Source organism: Malus sylvestris, chromosome 15, assembly GCF_916048215.2.
Source record: "Malus sylvestris chromosome 15, drMalSylv7.2, whole genome shotgun sequence".
Taxonomy (NCBI): Eukaryota; Viridiplantae; Streptophyta; class Magnoliopsida; order Rosales; family Rosaceae; genus Malus; species Malus sylvestris.
In genome coordinates, this window is record NC_062274.1 from 49,372,160 (window position 1) to 49,398,920 (window position 26,761).

At 36.8% G+C, this 26,761-nt stretch overlaps 1 protein-coding gene across 1 annotated transcript; it reads right to left on the reverse strand.

Annotated features, from left to right (window-relative positions):
• Positions 1–389: 389 nt before the first annotated feature.
• LOC126603070 (uncharacterized) lies at positions 390–24,086 on the reverse strand. Its single transcript, XM_050269827.1, has 5 exons — positions 23,274–24,086; positions 22,976–23,016; positions 19,807–21,450; positions 19,611–19,720; positions 390–617 (listed from the first exon to the last, which is right to left on the reverse strand). Exons 3-5 carry the CDS (start codon positions 21,179–21,181, stop codon positions 390–392), a joined length of 1,713 nt encoding a protein of 570 aa, XP_050125784.1. The 5' UTR covers positions 21,182–21,450; positions 22,976–23,016; positions 23,274–24,086.
• Positions 24,087–26,761: the final 2,675 nt, after the last annotated feature.

The following is a 26,761-nucleotide window of genomic DNA, read 5'->3' on the forward strand; positions in this document are numbered from 1 at the left end:
CTGGGCGAGTCCAGGTAAATATCGGGGTGGTGCGGTTCTAGAAATTGGAGAAAATAGGCCCTTGACTCGGACCTTTGATTTCTTACCTTGATTAAATCTCTACCATCTATCACCCTCTCTCTATTATTCTTGTCTAAGTTGTCTCGTCCCAGGACTCCCAACCTCGTGTTCTCAGACCCAATTCACTCAACTCTCCCCTCTCTAGAATTCGAGCCTCGACCTCGAGGTTTCTATCCTGACTTCGACACCACATCTCTACTCTTCTCAACGTAACCACCACCATCTGCTCTCCTCAACACCGACAGACTCTCTCTCCCTCGAATTCCCAACTGGAGCACTCGTAGCGGGCGGCGACTCTCTCCTCCCTGAATCTCCTTTCCTCTCTCGTCTCAAACCTTAATCTCAAGCTCGGGCTCCCATCTCCGTCTATCGACTCTCCACATTTTCTCGCTCTCCCTCCCACCCGTAGTGACTGAGTCGACCTCGACTGTGTCAACATCATAGCAACCATCCACCATCACCATTGTGGCATTTTCTCCTGACTCTCCACCGGTCCTCCCAATCACGAGTTTCGACCACCACCACATCATCCTTGCCATCAAGAACACCACCATCATCTTGCAAATCCCTAGGTAATTTATGAATTAAGGTTTCTGATTTAGGAATTTAGGGTTTTTGCATAAACTTTTCGATTGATTTAGGAATTATGCGAGTTTTTTATTGGGGAAATTAGCGTTTTTGAGGCTGTGATTGCATAATAAGTACTTTTGGGAAAATCTGCTTCAGAGTATGTAAGATTTTGTTTTGACTCATCAACTAATGTAATTTGTAATGGCGAGGGTGGAGGTCTTGGATCCGTAAGGAAGACGACGTCTCTCTGGTTCAATTTATGCGTCAGGTTCAGCGGCTTCAACCGAAGTTGCTGGTGTGGCTGGCCTCAAGCACAAATTGTAAACTCAACGAGGTTGTCCTTTCTGTGGCTGACCAAAAAAAAAAGATATTAGACCAGTGGACTCGGCCCGTTTCAAACGAGCCGGGTAAGGTCCAGTTCCAAATTCTCAAAACCCATTACCCAGCTCGGCCCACCCCGTTACTATTTACAACGGGTAAGGTTCGGTTCCTCTAAATTTGGGTCCAACCCGACCCATGCCCACCTCTAGTCACCAACTCACCGAGGTTCTAAAGTGAATTAAGGGACGCAAATAAAAGAAATAAGCAAAAAGAGAGAAAGAAGGTTAATTTCCACGAAAATTTCTTACAAAATTGATCATTGTATTTCTCGTTGTTGCAATTTAAGTCCCAGTAATTAATTTCAGTTAGTTAAGTTGATGGAACGCAAGTGGTCCTTTATCACAGTAGTGGAAAGGTGTCGAGCTCTTGTATGAAGGTGTGAGTTCGAACCCCTTTATCACAGTGTCAAAAAACTATTTTAGCTACCCAATTTAACTTTTCATCACTAACAACACTTTCTATTTTAGCAAACTCATAAATATTTTATTATTAACAATTTAAAACCAGCCCACTCTTTGATAAAAAAAAATATAAAAAGAAAAAGAAAAAAAACCAACCCCCTCATTTTCTAAAACAAGTGAATAGTTAGCAAGTGAATAACTCTAAGTTTTATTATTATATTTTTAATATTTAGCAAGTGAATAGTTGTTTTCCTAAATTTAAATAGTTAATGTTCATTTTGCTATAATAAAGACTCTTTTACAACGTCTTACCTAGCATGTTCACAATTGCACCCGCGCCAGCACCCCTTCCCATTGATATAAATTAAAAAAAAATTAAAAAGTTAAAAAAACTATTGTGCCAAACAGTTTTGGAAGATTGATGGACATTTATCTAAGTTGACATATGTGCAATATAATAAAACAACAATGTTTGATCTCATGAAGAAGTAGGAACCTTGGAGAGCAAACGTGCCGAGTTCCTCCACAGCTGGATCTCTTGGAACAAAATGTCCATCGGTAAAATTTAACGACTCAGTCTTCGAATAAATTTACATAACATGAAATTTTTTTTTGCTTAAATATAATTTATATATTGTGATATAATAATAATAATAATAATAATAATAATAATAATAACGATAATGTAAGTGATTAAATTAAAATAAAAACGATACATTTGCCGAGAGGACATGATGAATCCATATTTCAAGATATTTGTCAAGCACTTTTAGGGGGCGTTTGTTGCGCCGGACTATCTCGGATTGGACTAGCTTCAAGGACTAAGCTGGACTGGCTTAGACTAGACTAAGCTGGACTAACTTAGTGAAGCGTTTGGTGCAGTGTTGGACTAAGAAGCTAGATAATAACAAGTTCTAATATTATATTATTTAATATATAAATTATTAATATTTTATTATGATCTAGGTGACTGGAGATGACGAGAAGTCTATTGGGAGTGGTTGTTAAGCATGACGAGGACGAGAGATGATAGTCTTAGCTAGTCCCATGGTTATTGGGGGGTCTCACTAAGACCTCTTAGTGAAGGGTTTTGTCCATGCTAATCTCTTTTAGTCTCATTAATGTTAGTCCCAGCATAGAACAAATACAGTATTGGACTAACAACTAGTCCAGTCCAGTCCAGTCCAGTCCAGTCCCACTTAATGAGGGCAAACAAACGCCCCCTTAGTTCATCCAAAGTCATTGTCCCAGCACCACCATCAAACATATACCTGTAATTAATGTTTTCATTTGTAATCCAATTCCCCTTAAACCTAAATAACAACCCTTACTAAACTAATAATACCTAATCTGTTAGTATGATATGTTTGAAAGTTTTAATTCTCTAATTCCTTAATTTTGAGTTCAATTAGTTTAAACTACATACCTTTTTTTTTTTTTTCTTCTCTTTTTTCTTCTTTTTTTTTGTAAAAAAAAAAAAACTACAGACCTTTGACGTTTCTAGATTTAATCATACCAGAAAAATTAGTTGATATGGTTCAAGAAATGGAGTGCTTTATATAAGGGTCTACAAGACTACAATTACAATTTGGTACATGATATATCCTGATATTTGCATTGCCATTGTATTATGGTAATTAGTAAACTACATGGATTTAGCTCTATGTATATTGTTGTCATCTATATGGCTTGTTTGGAAATATTTTTAAAATGATTGAAAGCATTTTTAGATAAATTGATTTTGGGTTCCAAAATTTTTACTAAAGATTGGTTTTAAAAACATTTTACCAAAAACACTTTTCCAGAATCCACTTAAATTTTTACTATAAATTGGTTTTAAAAATATTTCACCAAAACGCTTTAAGTTATTTTAAAAGCACTTTTAACAAGTCCATAATTATTAGAAATTATATAGATACAATCACATGCAAATATAATTTCTATATATATTGATGTCATGGGAATAAGTATGATATTATAATTTGTAATACCTAAGCCCTTTTTGGAGTGTTTCAGTAAGTTAATCTCCTTTTTCACATCTTATATATTATAATTTTTAGGGAGATTTAATAAAAAGGGTTTGAATTAAGTTTAATTTAACTAAAAATTACCCTAAATTCTTATTTAACCAAAAAGGTTTTATATTTAATTAAAAGGACAAAACTAACATATATAATATATTAGGCCCTACAAACATAAAAAGATATGGGCTGAATTAAAAGCCCAACACACAATAAAATATCTTTCCGACCCATGCCCCTGACAAAAACCCATTCCGTTAAAAGTGAACTTCCTTTTATTTACATGACACATCTCGACCGAAGTCAAGGATGCTAACCATCACCCGAAGGTGACATAACCAAAAAGGGCAGTGAAGCATAAAAATATGGATAACTTACCAAAACTATCATTCATTTAATATAAAGTAGCGAGTGCATAGTAGTGGGAAGAACCCATAAAACATTAGTGTTCAAAGCATAGATGACCTAAAAGTGTGCAATTGAAACTAGATAAAGTACTTAATACACAATTGGAAAAAGTCCCCTACATTTATTTATGGATATGTTAGAACCGCCAGAGATTCCTCGTACGCCACAGAGTAGCAGCTAACTAGGATCTGGAGGAGCGAAAACAAAAGGGTGAGTGGGCAAAAACAAAGGTTTATAAAACACATTTATTTTTTTTAACATACTAACCCCTCGCCGTAAAACATGTATAGTTTCCAGAAAATCATACTACGTATAAATATGAAATCAAATGCAAATCAACAATAAATCCAAAAATGCACCAATCATAATATCACAACAATAGTATAAGTAAAATCAGGTGCTCATCAATCTATGTTAACACACGAGTTCATGCAAAGGGAAACTGACATGAATAAGACTGGGTGTAATCATAATATACACTCTAATGCTACAATCATGTGAAGATTGGTGCTATTCTCAGTCACATACGAGTCAGAGTTGCCTATTGCAACCTATACAACAGGACTGGCACCTACTTGGATCCAAGGTGAGCGTGCGGTGCAGATGTGAACATACATGTGAAAGATTGGCCCTGGCCCTGGGCGAGCACTAACACTGTGTATAGCAATGTATGATGAGCAGGTAAAATGTATATGAACATGCCATGATAGTATATAAATCTCAACCATGTAATAACATTTCTAAAATTAAATAAAACATGGCATGATAGGCATAAATCAATATGAAAGCATATGTGGAAACTATAAAACTTTATATATATATATATATATATATATATATAAACAAATGTCCACTCACTGATACATCGATGGGTCATAGCCTCCTAGCCTTGTCAGTCCTCGTGCCTCATCGGGATAGGTCTCACCTATATGTGAAATAACCTTACTAATTAATTAATTAGGACCTACACAAAAAGGCTAGAAAAATCCCCCACAGTTTGCTCAAACGAAGGGTTTAAATATACGAAAACGTTCTACACGAAGTCACAGACACATACACGTCAACCACACGTCGGCCGGAGGCCGGACGCACCCACACACAGGCCACGTGCTAACAAATGCTGACAGACCCAGGGAATATTTCGTCAAACTTAACGGAATATTTTGCTAACGGTAAGGGCGTCAGTTTAACCTTTCCAGGGTGATAACTTTAAGAATACCCAATCTCCAACTTTATATACTCTGTCTGTCGACTATACTCTTTTGTTGATCATGTGCTGCTTTCAGGTTAGCCTTTATCACTTGAATATTCTGTGTCATCTATTCCACGATTTCAAGGCCCACCAAAACTCTTTCGCCGACTTTGAACCAACACAACGAGGTACGACAAGGTTTCCCATAAAATGCCTCAAATGGTGACATACCAATGCTAGAGTGAAAGCTGTTGTTGTAGGCGAATTCTATCAAAGGTAAGCACTTGGGCCATGCGCCACCAAACTACAAGACTGAAGATCTCAACATGTCTTCCAACGTCTGAATGGTTCTCTCTGATTGCCCATCGGTCTGAGGATGATAGGCAGTGCTATAGAGTAATTTCAAACCTAGAGCTTCTTGAAAAGCTACCCAGAATTTCAAAGTAAATCTAGGGTCCCAATAAGAAATAATACTAACTGGAACACCATGATACTTGACAATTTCAAAGATGAAAAGTTTAGCCAACCAACTTAAAGGGTAGTTTTCATGAACAAGTAGGAAATGCACTGACTTGGTAAGCCAATCTACAATCCCCCAGATACCGTCATAGCCATTTCGTGTATGAGGCAGCTTGTACACAAAATCCATTGTGATATCTTCCCATTTCCACTGGGGTATAGGAATTGGTTGCAGTAACCCAAAAGGTTTCTTTCTTTCTACTTTGACCTGCTGACAGACTGAACAATTGACACACCCCGATCTCGATATTCCCTGAATACCAGGATAAGCACGTGCTGGCCGACACCCGAGAGTGACAAAAGCTATTTATTGAGTGCAAATGTTGAAAATAAGGGATAGATAAAACTTATAAATATAAAATAATAATGAATGTGCATTTAAGGACCATGTTCAGAGCATACAACTAACTATAATACTAAATAAATAATATAAAATTGGATGAATAAAAGAATGGGTCCTACACCGAGAGGACTCGCAGATGCCGATGCGGAAGTGCCTTGACGCTGAGATTGTATGTCTCGATTCTAGTATTGAAGGGGGTGCAAAATAAACATGAGTGGACTAAGATAATATATATATATATATATATATATATATATATATATATATATATATATAATAAAACAGTTATCTACATACTAATTCCCAGGTTTTATGAAAACATATATATCATGAAAAAAATAGGTTTTTCCGAAACCTAGCATGACGTGCAATGTCTCAAAACATAACTCATATATATCATAATCACTAGTGAATGTCCAATATCCCTCCAAGCCCCATGCCAGCTCCCCGTCTCTATGCCCATTTTCCAGAGGAAAATCACCCCCAGGCCCCGTGCCAGCTCCCTGTCTCTGGGCTAATTGCTAGAGGAAAAACCCTTCAGGCCTTATGCCAACACCGTAATCGTCGCCCGGGATGGAATCTATCCCTTGTCCCATAATGGAATAGGGACCACTAGGTAAGTACAAAACCATTGAACATACATTTAATTGAAAAGCATCTTCATAGTATAAAGTCATTCATCATCTATACTACAAAGAAGTGTTCGAAACATGTTCTAAATATTATATCGTCATCCATCAGATATCCTATAAAGAACATGGGTTATAGGAAAAATAGTAATAATTCCAACTAGCCTCAATAAGCATGTTATCTCATAAAACGTTTCATATAACATAATCATTAAATCATGCTTTTCATGTATGCATTTCTACTATTAAATCATGCTTTTGTTAAAATTCAAAGTTTTGAAACTCTTTTAATTTGTTTTCCTTAATTTGTAATACCTGAGGCCTTTTTGGAGTATTTCAATCTTTTGTTTCAGTAAGTTAATCTCCTTTTTCGCATTGTATATACCCATACAAAGCATAAGGGGATTCAGCTACATGAACATGAGTGGTTAGCTAGTTAACACTTGAGTTTACTGAACTCTTTTGTAAGGCCAAACAACATTAGACACCTAATTACAGGAATATCGAATATACAATTAGATATTAACTAAAGGTTTGTTTGAAAGTTGAAACACCCCAACCCCCTTTTATATTTTAAAAATAGTTTTAGTACTTAATTGGTGAGCCATGGGGCCCACCTTGTTTTATTTTTGTGTTTTCCGGTCTCCCACTCTCCTCTCTCAGTTCTCTCTTCTCCCTTACCTCTCCCGCAACTCTCTCTCCCTTACACTTTCTCGGCTCTCTCTATCTCAACCCTTCCGAGGGCTTTTCTTACCAAAAAAACATCACCATCGTCTTTATCTCATCGCTACGAACTCAACCATAGTCTTGGCATCTTGGAAGTCGAACCATGAAGCTCCGTACACGAGCTCCGACGCAGAGAGCCACTTTCAAGGCAATTTCTAGTCAAACCACAGCGAGTTGGCCAGCGTGTAAGATATCAATCTCTTCCTCTCACTGAGAACTACAGCTTCCCTTTTTGTTTCACTCAATTTCGTTGAGTATTGAAGAAGTTATACTCATTTGAATCTTACCTAGTTTCAGGCGACCTCCGAGGCTTTTGAGGCATTTTCTGGCCAAACCACGGCGAGTTAGATGTCATGTGAGGTACCATTCTCTTCGTCTCTTTGAGGGCTACAACCTTCGTTCTTGTTTCATTTGATTTCGTTGAGTTTTAACAAAGTTATCGCCGTTTAAATGTTGTGCACTTTCCAGCCGAATTTCCTACCTTCTTCATCCTTGGGTCCAGCGACCCACCAAACCCAAGCCCTTTGGGCCTTTCTTGCCGAGCCCAACCCAAAACCCATTTCAGTTTTTATTATTTCTTTTAAATATTGTTTTAATGTAAAAGGCCCTTGGGCCATTTTAAATCAGGGCCTTAGCCCCGTCCTGCTTAAAACCCAAAAACTCTTTACTTTAAGTTGTTTTTATTTTTATTTACTAAACTAAAGACCTTTAGGCCATTTTCCTTTAGGGCCTTAGGCCCGTGCATCCTAAGCCAACCCTTTTAACCCCATTACCCTAAACCCTTAACCCTAACCGGTTCAAACCCTTTATAGGAAATATTCTGTTAGGGAATATTCCGTCAGGGAATATTCTAGGAATATTCTATCGACGTTTACGAAATTTATCCAGGCCTCTTCTTAGGGTAATTCGACGTTCTGAATCCGTTTCCAATGTCCGTTTTCCCAAATTCAATTGCTATTATATAGTTTTATTTATTGGACTCTTTTTGTGCTTAGGGGCAATTATAGTGGCGTTTCTGTCTTCGCTAGTTGTGTGACTTTTCGACGGCGAAGTACTGTGAGTGGACTCCTTCTAAAATTACATGATTTTATAGTTCAATTGCATAAATGAATAGCATGCCTTACGATTTTATGTTTTGATTTTATGTTAAGCATGTTTATTGAATATGTTGATTTTCATCTCGTGTTTTTGGTGAGGAATTAATTGTTAGCCTATATTGAGCTATGTTTTAATATATCGTATTTTCTATAAAAAACCATGAACTGGTAGATTATCTGATGGATGACGATAGGATGCTAGAACATGTTTTAAAAACCCATTTTTATAGTATAGACGATGGATGACTTTATACTATGAAGTGGTTATTTATGAGAGGCGTAACTATTTGTGCGTACCTAGTGAACACTATGCCGCCTGGGGTGAGGATCTGGTGTTGGCAGATAGGTCGGGAGAAATAATCCCTAGCTACGGGCTGAGGGACATGAAGCAGGCATTGGGCCGGGAGTTGGTAATCTTTGGCTACGGGCGCAGAGACCACGGAGCAGGCATTGGGCCGGGAGTTATATTTATTCAGTGATCTTACTAGCAGTACACCGCGCTTACGAGACGATCTACGAAATGATACACGCGATGATTTATATGATGTTTTTTTGCGTTATACCTGTTGAGATATTTTATGGCATGCTAGAGTTTCAGAAAAATCTATCATTTATTATGCTAGTAATGTTCATTATTTATAAACCTGGGAGTTAGTATGTTCATAACTGTTTTCATATTATGTATATATATGAACTTGGTCCACTCACCCTTGTTTTGCGCCCCCTTTCAGGATTTAGAATCGAGGCATACGATCCCGACGTCAACACTTTCGCATTGGCATATTCGAGTCCTCTCGGTGTAGGACCTTCATCCTTTTATTTACTCAATTTTTTATTAATTCTTTTAAAGCTCTAGTTAGTTGTATGCTTTGAACACATTCCTAATTTGTTAATTCTTTAAATTTTAAATTCATAACCCTTATTTATTTCTTATTATTAGCTTTTGTATCAATTAATAACTTTCGTCACCCTCGGGTGTCGGCTAGCATGTGTCTATCCTAGTATTCGGGGAATATCAGGGTCAGGGCGTGTCAAAAGTGTTTTTAAAATGACTAAAATTTTTTAGAGAAAATATTTTTGAGTTTAAAAAGAACTTGAAGTGCTTCCTATAAGAAGCACTAGTTCAAATGTTTTTCTATGATTTACTTGCATTTTTACTAAGAATTGTCCAAAAATATTTTCGTCAAAAGCGTTTTCAATCATTTTAACAATACTTCCAAATGAACCCTAAATAACAAGTAAATACTATGTGTGTACATTTAGTTAGTATTTATTGTATATTCGAGGCTCCTATAAAATAAATGCTAAGGAGACTCTCTCAAAAGTGGGGCTGTTCATTTTCTCCCAGAGACCTTTTGGTGGCTAGTTCAAAGAGCTTTCCATAGGAGGAGAAAATGAAGACTCCAATCCCAGCATCACACAGCACAGACATCTAAGGAGCTTTCCATTGTGTTTCCATGGCTAGTTTAAAGAGCTTTCCATGATAGGAAAAATGAAAACTCATGAAAAAAGGCTAAGAAGCTGTTTGTGATGTGTGATGTCGAAGAAGGTCTCTAGCTCCTTTACATTATTATTATTAATTTTTTGCAAGCAATATCATCCGATTGATCAATCCATATAAGTTTTAACTGGTTTAGAAATTTGGTGGCTGTTTTAATTTCCTCTGCAGACAACCTCCCACTAGTTTAAACTAGCTTCGAGGTTGTTGCAATCCTCCTCTTTCGTAACTTAGAACTGACGAGCTTTGTGCCTTATATACCCTCCCATGGATTCCAATCTAGTGAGGGATTCCAGTCATATCTCAACCCATGATTAAGAATAATGCGCGCCTACTTTTACAAATCACTAAGCTTTGTTTAACATTTGGTTAATTCAACCTCTAACAAAATCAGCTCTCTTTATTCTCTCGTACTCTCTATCTCCAACAGAATTTCAATCCCACCATTTCACAAAGTTAATCACATTACCCCCACATTGTCTATCATTGGTGAATTTAGTCATTTTCAAATTGTCAGGAAGACGGGCCAAATGCTCACTTCCAACAACACTGATATTGTCTCCACCTTGTTATTATCACATGCATAGTCCGACAAGTGTGAGATTTTATCACAAAAACCGACAAGTGTGAGATTTTATCACAAAAGATCTCAGTACTAGTTGGAGTGGGGTTAAAATATTTAAACTTTTTTTCCTCCTCATTTTGCCGATGTGGCATATTTCAATAGTCAGTACATTATAATATATAGTACGTGAACCCAACGTAAACTAATTAAATCTCTCTGCTACTTATGTGAAGCATAAATTAATCAAGTCTCTTGTTGCTTATATCTATTAGATCACGTTAATTGACAGTTGCATCTTTGATTACAAAAGTAAAACTGATTATTCCTACATTAATTATTGTGTTCACTAGCTAGATGAATCCATTAAGAATTCTGTTACCTCTTAGAGTTAGGTTAGAATTACTTATTCTCGTTTTTTTTTTTTTTTGGTAAATCAAGTAATTTTATTGGGTTAGTCTCTGTTTACAACCCTGAAGTTTTGTGGTTTTCAACATTTGGTACATTAAGTTTTTTTCATCCCAGAGTCATACCTCAAGTCTTAATTTTGGGACAGTTTCATACATCCGTTAAGTTTTCTGTTAGAACTTCTGTTAGCTGATGACGTGGCGCTCACATGGATAATAAATGAGCGCCACGTGTCAATATGGACCCATTTCAATATTAAAAAATTTTAAAAAAAATACAAAAACACAGAAAAAAATAAAAACAAAAATCTTTCACCCCACCTGTCTTCTACCTCCCCAACCTCATCAGTTAATTTTTCTGGTCATCCTGCCCTACCCTTCCCGACCCCCTCCCTCATTCTCCCTCCCTTCTCTCTTCTACACCCATCCATCATCTACCCAACTTATGCACCCATCTACCCCGCTCCCTCCCTTCTCGTCGCCGTATTTGAAACCCCCAAACCCATCATCATATTCAAAACCCCCGCTCCCGCACTTCTCTTCCCTCTCGAGTTGGTCGAAAACAGCGCAAGCAAAAGGGTCTCGAAGCTGCAGCAGGCCTCGCCGCCGCACAGATGGGTCGGCGTTATTGAAGGTCAACTGCAGGTGGCGGTGGATCAACGGAGCTAGTAACATATCGCCGTTTCAGAGATAATGAATCGCAGGAGATAGATGGACTTGCCATCGAACCTCCATGAACGTTGAATAAAATACAAATCAAACAACGCAGAAGAGATCTTCTCTTCCTTGTTTCTTCAACCCCAAATTTTACCTTTTTTTCCCTTCATTTCTTGTGAACTCTCTCTACTGCTGAAAGGCTGTAGCCAGAGACTTTTTTCCTTCATTCCTTCATTTCTTGTTTTGCCTTTGTGGTGGGGTTTGGTTCAAGGGAGCAGGCCCACACTGAGAGAATTTCAGGTAGGAAACAAAAAGAGTTTGTCTTTTTCGATTTACATAGATTTGGTTGTTCTTGGGTTTTTTCCGTTTTTCAATTTCGAATTTGGAAGATGGGTAGATGGTGCAGAGGTTGGGTGGGTGCAAATGAGAGAAGAAAGGGAGTAGGGTAGATGGGTGGGTGTGCAGGGAAGAGAAAAAAGGGAGAAGGAGGGAGGGGGTCGAGAAAGGTAGGGCAGGATGCCCAGAAAAGTTATTTTTTTTTAATAATGGATATCCCAGTGGTCCTCAATCGTCCTCGTCTGCAAATTAATTTTCTAGGGTTTGGTGGGTTGGTGCAGAGGAGAGAATGGAGGGATAAGGGAGGAAGGATGAGAGAGGGAGGGTGGTGCAAGTTGTAGAAGAGAGAAGGAAGGGAAGGGGTGCGGGTTGCAGAAGAGAGAAAGGAGGGAGAGGTTGCGGGGGGATGAGGGAGGGAGAGGGTGCGGACGATTGGGGGAGATAGAAGACGAGGCTTTTTTTTTATTTTTTATTTTTTTGAATTTTTGAATTTTTTTAACCCCTTCTCCAAAAAAAAATTCACTTAGACCCCTTAATGACACGTGGCACCCAGTCATTGTCCACTTATGCGCCACGTCATCAGTTAACGGCAAACTTAATAGTTTGACTAACGGATGTATGAGATTGTCCCAAAATTAACACTTTAGGCATGACTCTGGGACGAAAAAAACTTAATGTACTAAATGTTGAAAACCACGAAACATGAAGGTAGTAAACAGAGTTTAACCCAATTTTATTTGTACTATAAATTACTCACTTTTATAAAATATGTCAGTACTAAATCACCCAATTCTCTAAATTGTTGAATCACTCTCTATTAAAAAGGTAGCACCTTAGAATTGCAACCCGAAAAACTCTATACTCGAAATATTGTGGAACATTCCGCACCGAAATATTGTGAATAATCCCTTAAACATTTTGCTTTCTCCATTAACTTTTTTCTTGAAGAAAAAAACTCCTTCAGCTTTCTCCACCGTCTCCTTAAAACTTTATTTTTTAATTTCAAAGAACTAAGTTATTTATTATTTTTCTTCATCTTTAGCTTAGAATCCAAGAATCTTGTCAAATCCCAGAAGTTCAATACAATTCACTAAAAAGATTTTTCTTTGACTTCTGCGATCAGATAAGCTCCATAAAGTGGCGTATATGGCCGCCGCGTGGATGCATAGTTCTTTTGTAGTGTAAAGCTTGATTTCAAAAACCCTTTTGCTAACACACTCACCCGGCCACTTATTAGGTTTCAAAAGTCCAAAAGTTAAAGTATAATTAGACTAAACAAAAAATGCCACTCTGCAGAAACAGTTTCTTTTTAATTTCCCAAATAAATAAATCTCTGTGCCGTTATGAACCAGTATCCCAAGATTCCATCACCATTTCGGCCATGGCTTTAAAAGCTTGAAAAAGAAAACAGATGAAACCTTAAACTGTTGAATGGACGGTCAGTTTTCGTGTTCCGTGATCTTTTATGTTTAAGTTAAAATATTATTATAATAGCTAGAGCCGTGAGAAAAGAGATGGAAGATGAGGGAAGGCATATGTGGGGAGGAAAAACACATAGCAATTATACAAAAATTAAAATTAACAACTCCCTAGTTGATCAATGAATAGAATCTTGAATTGTAAGCAAAGAAAGTTGAGGTTTTATTATTTACAAGTTCAAGGATTGAAAGTCCATTCTCTTAACAATGTCCGACAATAGAATTGATTCTTAACATGCCATTTCACGTAGACATACAAATGGAGTGACGTAGAGTTATGTAGCTGTTGGACTTCACACGTGAGACAACTTGGCTCTAATACCAAGAAAAAAGTTGAGCTTCCATCTTAAACCAATTGTCAAATATGAGGACCAACTACTTATAAACTATGTAAAGTCTCTTATCCCATCAATGTGAAATTCATTTTCAACAGTTATTTTATAACAACATTGGGAACTTAAAACTTTGCATATCTGTTCAGATTAAAATCATAATCGTGAATATCAACGCTTTAGCTTATTGGCTAGGTTTTATGTTAGAGAAGCCCACGGGTTTAAGGATGGTTCTAGAAGCCTGTAAGTTGTAGATTCCTACTTAACATAGTTTTTAATGTAATTATCTATATTGTACACAGCTAAACACTTTCAATCAATGAGAATTAAAATTTCTTCATCGTATGTGTAGTTTTGATTTTCCTATTATTTTCAAAATCCTAATTGTGTGCTACCCCTCCTTGTTAAAGTCGATCATTCCTCAAACAATAGCTTCTGGATGGCTGTCTTCCTCGTTGCCTCTCTATCTCAAATATTGCTCACTTTCTCAAATTAACATAATCCAACTATCTTTTCTGACTTCGTCGGCTTAAGCTCTTTCTTGTTGCTCACTCTCTATATGGGTGGCCTCACTGGGCTCAGTGAGCCTTTTGGGCTTTTTAGTTTTAAGTTGTTATGCCATGTAACTTGTTAGGCTTGATAGTTCAAAGCGCATTAAACTATGAAGCCCAAAACTAACTAAAGGTCCAATTTGAACTTTATTCATTTCATTAATTAACATTTAATTTATCATAACCAGTAGCGGAGTCAAGAATTTAAGACAATAGGGTCAAAAATAGCTTTCAAAAATTAATTATACTTTCATTTATTATTGTCCACGACGTGTTCTCATATTTTGGAAACATTGTATTACAACATCATTAACAATAGAATCAAATACCTCTTTCTCAATGTACATAGTTGTTTGGACCCGATTTTACACCATCGGCCCAAGTAATCGAGGCCATTGGGTAAGCATCGTTCTAGATCGTCGGATGGAATAGTAAAGATCATTTTAAAGGATAATATTATGATTTTTACCGTAAAAATTATCTTTTGTGAGTTATCTTGACATATTCTTGAATGTGATAAGATAAGATGCAAATTATACCTCCAAGCAAACAGAACAGTCCGAATTAATTTGGAGTTGTTAGCAATGCAGCGGATTAGAACGGCTTGGGTGTATCTTCAGAAGATTGACATCACATTCGTTGCATGCACCTAGTTTAAAAGTATGGGGGAATGCCAAGATAAAAGTATTGGATAATGGTGACATTTAAGAAGCCTAGGGTGGCTAGGTCTTTTTAGGGTGATGATGATGTTGTCAGACATTATCAAATCAAAGACTAATTGCTCAGAAGAGATAGAATTGAAAAGAAATATGTGGGATATTAAAGATAATATTCTAAGGAATATTATTTTAGCCTAGATGTCGCAGCAGATATACTGCTTCTATAAATATAAGAGGTCGTGCACCATTCAGAGGGACCTCGAATTCAACACACAACTGCCCTGCGCAAACTCTCTCAACAACTTTGAGATTTTTTATTTTCTCTTTTCGCTGACACATTTTCCGTTGGCATCAACAGCAGTGTGAAAGCAACCGGTGATATCTTCAATCGACATAGATAGCTCTGTCGTCGTAGAATCAGCCGATCTCGCAACATCTTTCGTTGGCATCAACAGCACTGCGGCAAGGACGGTTGGTTATCTATCCAAGTCTTGGTCGAGAAAGATTTCCGAATCCTTATTGGTCAGGGTCATCTTATTAGCCTTCTCGGCGAAGTGAGGTGTTACAAGTTATTACATTCGGCACATTGAAAGCCGAATTTGATATTGAACTTCGCAGAACTAGCATCCTTGTCTTCAGGCTCTAGAACTCGAAGGCCGAGAGTGTTCCTTCCTCGGCCGCAGTCGCGAGATTCAGAAGTCAGCAGCGCACCCAACGTAACATCAACAAATTTTACTCCTCAGCCGAGCTCTGCCGACGAGTTGGCACGCCCCACATTCACCGAATGACGTAGTTAGCTCGTAGATTACTCGACTTGCGCGCCACGTAGGCTTGGTAGTTTTTAGGGTCAACATTTTGGCACTCCCAGTGGGACACAATGCTAAAACTACGAAGTTCACATGATCTATCTCGGCCAGGCTTCATGGGATGAGTGTCATCGCCTATTAAAGAAGCAAAAACAACTTCTTGAGAGATTGAGAAAAATTTCTGAAAGGCAAGAGACCGGGGGGCAAATTTCCACTCCGGTCACAACCAATATTCGGCCTAAGAAAATTGTTAATTTGGCCGAAGAACAAAGGCCACCTATTTTTTCGGTTGAGACTGAAAGTATGGTAGGCCTAGAAGCAAAAGTTCAAGTTTCTGAGCCACAAATCGACTTAGAAAATGATTCGTCAGAGGAGTGCTCTAATGACGAACAAGGCTGAGACATAGGCCTAGCCGGAAAAACCACGCCAATTGATATGATTATTGGCGATAAAGCCGATATGGAGAAATCTCATTCGGTTAAATTGTTTGAGTTAAAAGCTGAAATTGGTGAAATTATTATGCCTAGGGGGCGTAGTAATTGTTCAATACATTCGGCAGCCGATGATGAAAAATATTTCGCCAAGTCAAAAGTATTTGGAGGTGATTCTTTATTCGGCCTAGAGCAAAATCAATTTCAAAATTTTGTTATTACAAGATCTCGGCTTGGAATAAAGCATCGTTGGCCTCCTCCTGACTATGGTTTGGCTACTTTTATTTCCATTTAGAAAAAAAAATAAAAAAAAAGAATAAATATTTCTTAATCATCTGGCTAATTAAGCCGATGCATAAGAAAATAAGGGGGGCAACAACACTGTGGCAATCCAAATATATATATATATATATATATTAGTTGGCCGAGGAAGTAATACAAATTTGCTAAGAAGATGTGATATGCAACATGTATTTCATTGTGTGTTTTCTGTTGAGAGTAAAAAATAATAATAATAAATAAATATTTTCTTCGCCATTCGGCTATTCAGCCGGTGCTTAAGAAGATGGTATAATTGGCATTGCTGACTTTGATTGGTCGAGCTACCAGTTTTCTCAATAGGCCGAGCTGTCACGAATAAGAATATATTTTCTTAACCACTCGGCTTAAAAAGAAAAACAGTCATGGGGGCCGAGACAAAACATTTTGGCCGAAGTCTAGATTAGGCCGAAGTCAAGAAAAGTAGGAAAGAATTCGGCCGTAATTGCGGTTGAGATTATGCGCATTGTTGACATGGGATTAATATATATACATCGGCATCACATCGAGCAGCCAGGCTACATGCTATCAGGTTTAATATGCATATATATATATGGCTTAAAATAAGGTGGCAACTTGAAACAATATATTAAGTAGAGGTCGCCGAGGTTGAGAAAAGTAAAAGGTCGCCGAAGTCGAGTAAATAATATAAAATAAAAAATTGGCCGAATAGAACATATTTTACACCTCGGCCTTGGCGTTTCTCGGCCTGCATTTGTTGATGTTCAAGACAAGCCCTTCTTGAGAAGGTTCAGTCACTTTTATTAGTTATTAGTATATAACACACATGTTGAGCTCGGTGAGGCATTATTGCCGAGTGCTAGTGCTATCGTCCATGGGGTCATTCGGCTTGCCATGCATAAATATCTGAGTGTGGCTTCAAGACTTCGACCCCATTTTGGTTTTTCTCGGCCAGCTCGTCGAGGTTTCTTTCTAGACGTGTTAAGCTATGGAGTGGATACCTCAACCATCTATTTCTTTGACTGCGCTAATTTCCTTAACCATTCGGCTTTTGGGCCGACGCTCAAGGAAACTGGGGGGCAATGTTTGGACCTGATTTTACACCATCGGCCCAAGTAATCGAGGCCGTTGGGTAAGCATCATTCTAGATCGTCGGATGGAATAGTAAATATAATTTTAAAGGATAATATTATGATTTTTACCGTAAAAATTATCTTTTGTGAGTTATCTTGACATATTCTTGAATGTGATAAGATAAGATGCAAATTATACCTCCAAGCAAGCGGAACAGTCCAGATTAATTTGAAGTTGTTAGCAGTGCAACGGATTAGAACGGCTTGGGTGTATCTTCAGAAGATTGACATCACATTTATTGCATGCACCTAGTCTAAAAGTATGGGGGAATGCCAAGATAAAAGTATTGGATAATGGTGACATTGAAGAAGCCTAGGGTGGCTAGGTCTTTTTAGGGTGATGATGATGTTGTCAGACACAAGGTATTACATATCGGTAATATCGAAAATATCGGTAATCCGAAAACACGGAAATATCGATGGAAATATCGGGATAATATCGATATCGATAAAAATTACATGGAAACCACGGAAATTGTAAGAAAAACTTGGAAATTTTTATTGAAACTTTGCAGGATGTTTATTTAGTCAATTATCTATTAGTTTATCACAAAAAATTGGAAGGAAATGCATTGCATGATGGATTTAACATTATCAAGTTGATTATATAGCGATCTGACAAACATTGTGAGTGTAGAAAATATGTAGTAATTAATGAAAGAAGTCTAAACACACCATAATCATTTATATATAATGAATTAGTACAATATTTTACACTTTAGTACCACATAGAGTTCCTATGAGGTTCAAATTTGTCACTATCTTCATCATCTCTATGTGTAGAATGAGTGTATTGTGAAGAGTAGTTATCAAATGATAAATCCCCAAAATAGTTTTGCATGTAATTGTTAACATGCCACCCATATGGATCCGAGATTGGTTGAGGTTGTCAATAAGAAAAATCATTTGAAGATTGAGTCTGGGATTGTTTCCATGAGTCGCTCGATTCCATCCCAACAGGAATGGGATATGAAGGGTAGGGAAATGGTTGGTTATGAGTATAACCATAGTTACTACTTCCCAATCCAACAGAGTCTGAAGTTCTAGATAACGAGTCATCTTCTTGACTTGACAAAATCCCCTTGCCTCTTTCTCTGCGAGTATAGTCCTTCCCTATGGCACCAATTCTTGGTCCTGCCCGCCTACTGACATGGTCATCATCATGTGTTGCATGCGTGAAGTTTGCCTCACCAGTGAAGGGGCTCATATATCTGGGAGGTGGTGGTCCATAATAGTTTCCATATTCACCACCACTACCTCCAGCTCCACTATGTCCTTCATCATTCCCACCTCCGGTGGTAGGTGAGTCTCCTGATCTTGTACTAGAGCTATCATTAGTATCAGCACGATGTTGTGGTTGTGTAGGATTGGAAGAAGGTGGAATTCCAGTGTTTCTTGGTCTTGGGCGCAAAAGTTCTTCCAAAGAGTCAGCGCTGCTAGATCCCACCTCCTCCTCTAATACTCTTTCTACATTTATCCCTTCATTACGTGCTTCTTCAGCAACTCTGGGAGCTGGGTTGCCTTCATCATCATCTAAATGAAGAGGTCTAATCCATTGATAAAGTTGGTTACCGTCTGTATCATCATCTTCACCAACAATATCAAACACATCTAGTGGGTCACCACGGTCGACATGATCTATTTCTGCTTCCTTATCTCGAATTTGAAGCTTCATGTTGTAGTAGCAATAAACTAATTTTTCCAACCTACTATGTGCCAACCTATTTCTTTGCTTTGTGTGTATCAGTGCAAATGTGCTCCAATTTCTTTCACAAGCAGATGAGGAAGATGTTTGTGATAATACTTTGATTGCTAACTTTCTCACAGTTGGTGCATCGGTCCCATACATGATCCACCATTCAGCTACAATGAAAAACAATGTTGATAAGCCTAATAACTCGAACAAATTCTATTATAAACTTATAGTGAAATATGTTTACACTCACTAGGAGACATTGTTGTTCGAGCAGCAATTGATGTTGGTTCTCCAAAAGTTCTTCTTGCATCTTTAAACCATGTTAGCTGAATTCAATAAATCGTGTTAGTTTAATCCAACAAAGTAATTATTAATATTATAATTTAAGTAATTATTATAATTTAAGTAATTGTGTACCTCATTTCCAAATTGGCCAACTGCTGGTGATTGAGGGTTTAATTTAGAGTATACATTATGTACAGCACGTATAAGGGTACCATCATCTCCAACACCGGGTCTATATTGGTATCGAGGATTCAAATAATATGCTGTTCAAAGAAACACATACTCTAATAAGAGAAATAAAACTTATGCAACTAAAGAAATGAATTGCAAATTATGACATAATTTATACCTGCTGCATGCAAATCGTGGTATAATGTTTTATACCATCGATCTTCAATTATCTTTATGACCCACCTTGCACCATGTTTTTTTTCCAATTCATCCTTCACTACACGCATCAACTCATATACTGCCCCCATAGTAGGATACACTTCTGTGTCAACGATCCGTAAAACTTTGTAAAGAGGTTCAAACAGTTGGCACACATGTTCTGATTGAGTCCAGAAAGCATGATCAAGCACTATACTTTCCACCATACGACCTGTATTTGAGCGGCTGAAATTGTGGTTGGCCCAATCGTCACTAGTGAATAGTTGCTTCAACCCTGCTTTCTTCTTCAGTAGGCTGTCTAATGCAATATAGTTGGTGGCGAATCGAGTGGTAGCTGGACGAATGATTTCTCCTTTGCAAAATTCACGCATCTTTGCCAACAACCAACCGTGATTGTAAATATAATTTGTGATCGTTCTAGCTCTTTTGACCACAGTAGCAACATTCTCTCTCTTCCCCATTGCCTCAAACATGAGATCAATACAATGTGCTGCACATGATGTCCAAAACACATTATGATGCTTCATTAACTTTTTTCCAGCTTTAACAAATGCAGAACCGTTGTCGGTCACGACTTGGACAACATTATGCTCTCCCACCTCCATGATTACATCCCTCAATAATTTGTAAATATACTTGTAGTTCTTTATATGGTCTGAAGCATCAACAGACTTCAAAAAAATTGTCTTTCCCTTGGAGTATACCATGAAGTTTATGATAGACAATCTAGTCGGCCCAGTCCATCCGTCACACATGATTGTGCAACCATTAGTTTCCCACTTTGACCTCAACTTGTTAACATACTCGCCAATATCTTTATACTCCATATCCAAATATTTGTTTCTTATCTCATAGGGAGTGGGAGGTTGTACTCCAACACCGGCCTGTTGACATCCCACTACCATATTTTTGAAATGATGTGATGATGCTTTCTCAGCAGGGACATTTTCGTAGATAAAGAACTTGCTAATTAGACGCCCCATTCCCTCCTTCACATTACCTCCAGTGAAATAACTCCAAACACTCTTTTGACGTGCTTTGGATGACTTATATAAACTTGGGGCTATTGGTGGTGTTGGTTGTGATTCTCTAAGACTGCCTCCCCGTCTCAGTTGTGCACCACCACTTGTCCCGGAACCTTGTGCTCTATTAGGAATTTTATGAAGGTGTTCTCTTTCCCATGCTGACTGTTTAGAGGCACGTAATGCTTGTTTCAAACTGCGTCGTTCTTCAGATCCCATGTCATCATCACATTCGTCCTCATCGTCATCATCATCACTGTCAACCGCTTGGCCAATGACTTCTCCTCGTAGCCCAGCTCGAATATTTTCCATTCCATGTGTTATCTTTTCCTTCTGCTATTTTTTATTTTTTAATAATGTGCTGATGAATGCCTTCACTTCTGGGGGGACATTATCGCATCGTTGGACATTTTTTGCTGGATCTAATCCACTAAGATGATACTTAAGTCATGTCACTCCGCCACTCTTCATTACCCGACCACAATATTTGCAAATTGTGCCATGTTTGTTTCCGTCTATTGGGTCTCCATGTTCCCAAGCTGGATCACGTTTAGTAACTCCACTTGACATCTTAAATGTACCTATATTTATTTTTCATGAAAATTAGACAATTATTTTTTGATAAAATAAGAGAACCTAAATAATAAAGTTATTCTACAGAAGAATTAAATACGAAGTAATGAAAATGATTGTAAAAATTTAAGTAATTATACAAATAATATGGAATAATAAAACCTAATATTACTGAATAATAATCCAATTTGATAATAATCCAATTTAATGAATAATCCAATTTGATAATAATCCAATTTAATGAAGAATAATCCAATTTGATAATAAAACCCAATATTAATGAATAATAATCCAATTTGATAATTAAAAAAACCTAATATTAATGAATAATAATCCAATTTGATAAAAAAATAATCCTAATATAAAACATGGTGATGAATAATAATCCAATTTGATAATAATCCAATTTAATGAATAATCCAATTTAATGAAGAATAATCAAATTTGATAATAAAACCTAATATTAATGAATAATAATCCAATTTGATAATTAAAAAAAACCTAATATTAATGAATAATAATCCAATTTGATAAAAAAAAATAATCCTAATATAAAACATGGTGATGAATAATAATCCAATTTGATAATAATCCAATTTAATGAATAATCCAATTTAATGAAGAATAATCAAATTTGATAATAAAACCTAATATTAATGAATAATAATCCAATTTGATAATTAAAAAAACCTAATATTAATGAATAATAATCCAATTTGATAAAAAAAAAAATCCTAATATAAAACATGGTGATGAATAATAATCCAATTTGATAATAATCCAATTTAATGAATAATCCAATTTAATGAAGAATAATCAAATTTGATAATAAAACCTAATATTAATGAATAATAATCCAATTTGATAATTAAAAAAAAAACCTAATATTAATGAATAATAATCCAATTTGATAAAAAAATAATCCTAATATAAAACATGGTGATGAATAATAATCCAATTTGATAATAATCCAATTTAATGAATAATCCAATTTAATGAAGAATAATCAAATTTGATAATAAAACCTAATATTAATGAATAATAATCCAATTTGATAATTAAAAAAAAACCTAATATTAATGAATAATAATCCAATTTGATAAAAAAATAATCCTAATATAAAATATGGTGATGAATAATAATCCAATTTGATAATAATCCAATTTAATGAATAATCCAATTTAATGAAGAATAATCAAATTTGATAATAAAACCTAATATTAATGAATAATAATTCAATTTGATAATAAAAAAACCTATTATTAATGAATAATAATCCAATTTGATAATAAAACCTAATATTAATAAAATAATAAATAACATTAAACATATTAAAATTATCCTAGGGAATAATTATACAACATTACTTAATTACTTAAAAAAAATTAACATGTAATTGTTAACATTACTTAATTACTTACAAAAATTAACATGCAAGTATTAATTACTTAAAAAAATTAACATACGAGTCCACACAAATTTATTTGTTGTTGTATAAATTACAATAATATAAATTTAAGTTTGTAAACTTACCTTAAATATGGAACCGTTTGTGTTCAAGCTTTGGAATGGATCTGGAATAGCTTTGAAAATGGTAAGGGAAATAAAATAATAAATAACATTAAACATATTAAAATTATCCTAGGGAATAATTATACAACATTACTTAATTACTTAAAAAAATTAACATGTAATTGTTAACATTACTTAATTACTTACAAAAATTAACATGCAAGTATTAATTACTTAAAAAAATTAACATACGAGTCCATACAAATTTATTTGTTGTTGTATAAATTACAATAATATAAATTTAAGTTTGTAAACTTACCTTAAATATGGAACCGTTTGTGTTCAAGCTTTGGAATGGATCTGGAATAGCTTTGAAAATGGTAAGGGAAGAAGAAGAAACGAAAATGCTGAATGCCTCTGATAGTGATACTCCACCTCTGATAAGGTGTGCCGCGTGAAAGAATATAATAGACAATGGCACACTGTTCTGCATGTGAAAGAATATCACGGACTCACAGTGGCACACGGACACGGTTTCATTATAAAAGCAGTATTATTTGATGTCCATGGTCTGAAACTGCAAAAAGTTATGGACATATTGTGAAATCAGTCAGGCATCTCAGATGAGATGACCCAACCACATCAAAGGGCCACATAAATTTTTTGCAAGTATTGCTAGAATCTAAAACCAAAAAGTAAGAATATTATTGGTGTTACAGCTTTACAGGTTATGAATGTATTATATAATATTTATATGTCTATATACACAGGTCCACAGTCACCTCACACGACACCACACACACACACCGACATGACACCACACACGCACACAACCCACGCACACTCACCTCTCACACGCATACGGTCTCTCAGACTCTCTCGAACCTTCTCTCATCTCTTCTCTGAGTCCCTTCTCCCCCTTCTCCGTTCTCCCACGGGCCACACAACCAATAACAAACACAGATCTCCCAATCCCACCCACGTACGTCTCTCGATCCTTCTCCCCCACACACACACTCACGCACAGAGACCCAAGGTCTCTCGATCCTTCTCCCACTCCCACACACACGCACAGAGACCCACATCGGCAGATCGGCTTCTGCTTCTCTCTCGTCGCCGCCGCCGTCGTCTCTCTCCTTTCTCTCTGCGCCGATGGTCCAAGACCCACATACACATATGCACACCCATCATCATCAGCATCCTTCTCCCACTCCCACACACACGCATAGAGACCCACATCGGCAGATCGACTTCTGCTTCTCCCTCGTCGCCGCCGCCGTCGTCTCTCTCCTTTCTCTCTGCGCCGATGGTCCAAGACCCACATACACACATGCACACCCATCATCATCAGCATCGTCTTTCTCCCTCTCCTTCTCATCTCTGCAACTCGGCGAACTCCGGCGAAGCCGTGCGTGTCGACTCAATTTCCGAACACCTCTGATGGTTTCACGGCAAACTTCATATATAAAAATGTTCATCTCGTCTTCTTTTTCATTTTCATACCTAGATCGGAGTCTAGGGTCCTGTTTTACAGTCGGCCGGAGCTTCTACAGCTCTGGCGTTCTTCTCCGAGCGGTCAGGGTCCGATATTATCGATAAATTAAATAATATAGCGATATTATCCCGAAAACCATTTGGATATTGAAAAAAAAATCGGTTCTCCTCAAAACCGATAATATCGGCGATATATCGCCGATATTATCGGCATTTCGGACCATGGTCAGACATTATCAAATCAAAGACTAATTGCTCAGAAGAGATTGCATGCAAGAGATAGAATTGAAAAGCAATCCATGGGATATTAAAGATAATATTATGAGGAATATTATTTTAGCCTGGATGTCGCAGCAGATATACAGTTACTATAAATACAAGAGGTCGTGCACCATTCAGAGGGACCTCGAATTCAACACACAACTGTCATGCGCAAACTCTCTCAACAACTTTGAGATTTTTTATTTCTCTTTTCACTGACACATCTTCCGTTGGCATTAACAGCAGTGTGAAAGCAACCGGTGATATCTTCAGTCAGCATAGATAGCTTTATCGCCGTAGAATCAGCCGATCTCGCAGCATCTTCCGTTGGCATCAACAGTACTGCGGCAAGGACGGTTGGTTATCTATCCAAGTCTCGGTCGAGAAGGATTTCTGAATCCTTATTGGTCGGGGTCATCTCATTAGCCTTCTTGGCGAAGTAAAGTGTTATAAGTTATTACATTCGGCACATTGAAAGTCGAATTTGATATTGAACTTCGTAGAACTAGCAGCCTTGTCTTCAGGCTCTAGAACCCGAAGGCCAAGAGTGTTCCTTCCTCGACCGCAGTCATGAGATTCAGAAGTTAGCAGCGCACCCAACGCAACATCAACAAATTTTACTCCTCGATCGGGCTCTGCCGACGAGTTGGCACGCCCCGTATTCACCGAAGGACGTAGTTAGCTCGTAGATTACTCGGTCTGCGCGCCATGTAGGCTTGGTAGTTTTTAAGGTCAACAACAGCCAAACTATCATTCAACTATATCACCCATTCTATTACGATGTGGATTCTTTACAATTTTTATCACCGAAAAAACTCTTTCAACTGAAGCAGTCGCAACAAGTAAAATAAATACTAATTTCATTAGCAAGTATACCAAGGGATACTGTTTATCCCTCTTTGTCTCCATCAACTTTTGTGTAAGGCTACTAATTCCTTTCAACGTAGAAAATTCATTATGCAAATGCATATAAAAAATATAATTCTTCAATTCATCTTTAAGAAGTGTGAACTCCATATCAGAAAAATCTTTTGGATAAAATTGAGTAAGACGAACTAACTTTTCAATGTCAAAAGCTAAGAATAAGTCATCTGGGCTTAAGCATGCAACACAAAGAAGCAACTTTGTACTTGCCTAATTAAAATAATTGTTCAACTCTTGAAGTTTCTTATCAATAGCATCAATAAAAAGATCAACACAGTAGTGATGAAAGTTTGTCAAATTTTCAACTGTACGTCGTGACCTCCCTCGAGCTACAGATATATCATTCATATCAGGAATATCAATATCATGCTTGCCACAAAAAGAAGAAACTTTATCAAGCCAAGTATCTTATCCATTATCTCTCATTGTTTGTAGTTGTTGCTTATATACTTTGACTAAAGCCATAACACTCACTACATCGAGATCTTTCTTTTGCAATGCCTGTGACAACACATTTGTGATTCCCAATAGTTCTTTAATAAAAAAGAGAGTAGAGACAAAATCAAAAGATTGCAAAAGATTCAATAAAATATTTGCTTCACCTCTTTGGTCAAAACTTACACCATCATCTACAATCATCTCAAGCACTTCAATTACAGATGATAACATATTAATCAAGCTTACCAATGTACCATAGTGTGAGCCCCAACGTGCATCTCTTGCACGTTTAAGACTAGTTTCTTGGTTCAAGCCTTGCCCACTTGGAAGCTCATACTTTTAAATAGCTTCCATAACTTTGGCTTGTTGTCTTTTTCTAACCATGTCTCGATGTTTACATGATGCTCTGACAATAGTAACAACATTATTAACCAAGAAGAAAAAAGAGCCAATTTGAATATGATTTTTTCCACGACTACAAGAGCAAGTTGTAGTTGATGTGCAAAACAATGAATATAAAATGTTCATTTTCTTTCAAAATAAGTGTCTAAATACCATTAAACTCAACTTGCATATTGCTAGCCTCATCATAACCTTATCCACGCAATCTAAATATGCTTAATCCTATAGAGAATAACTTATCAATTACCTCTTTAAGTGAAAAATCAGTAGTATTAAGAACATGTTTTA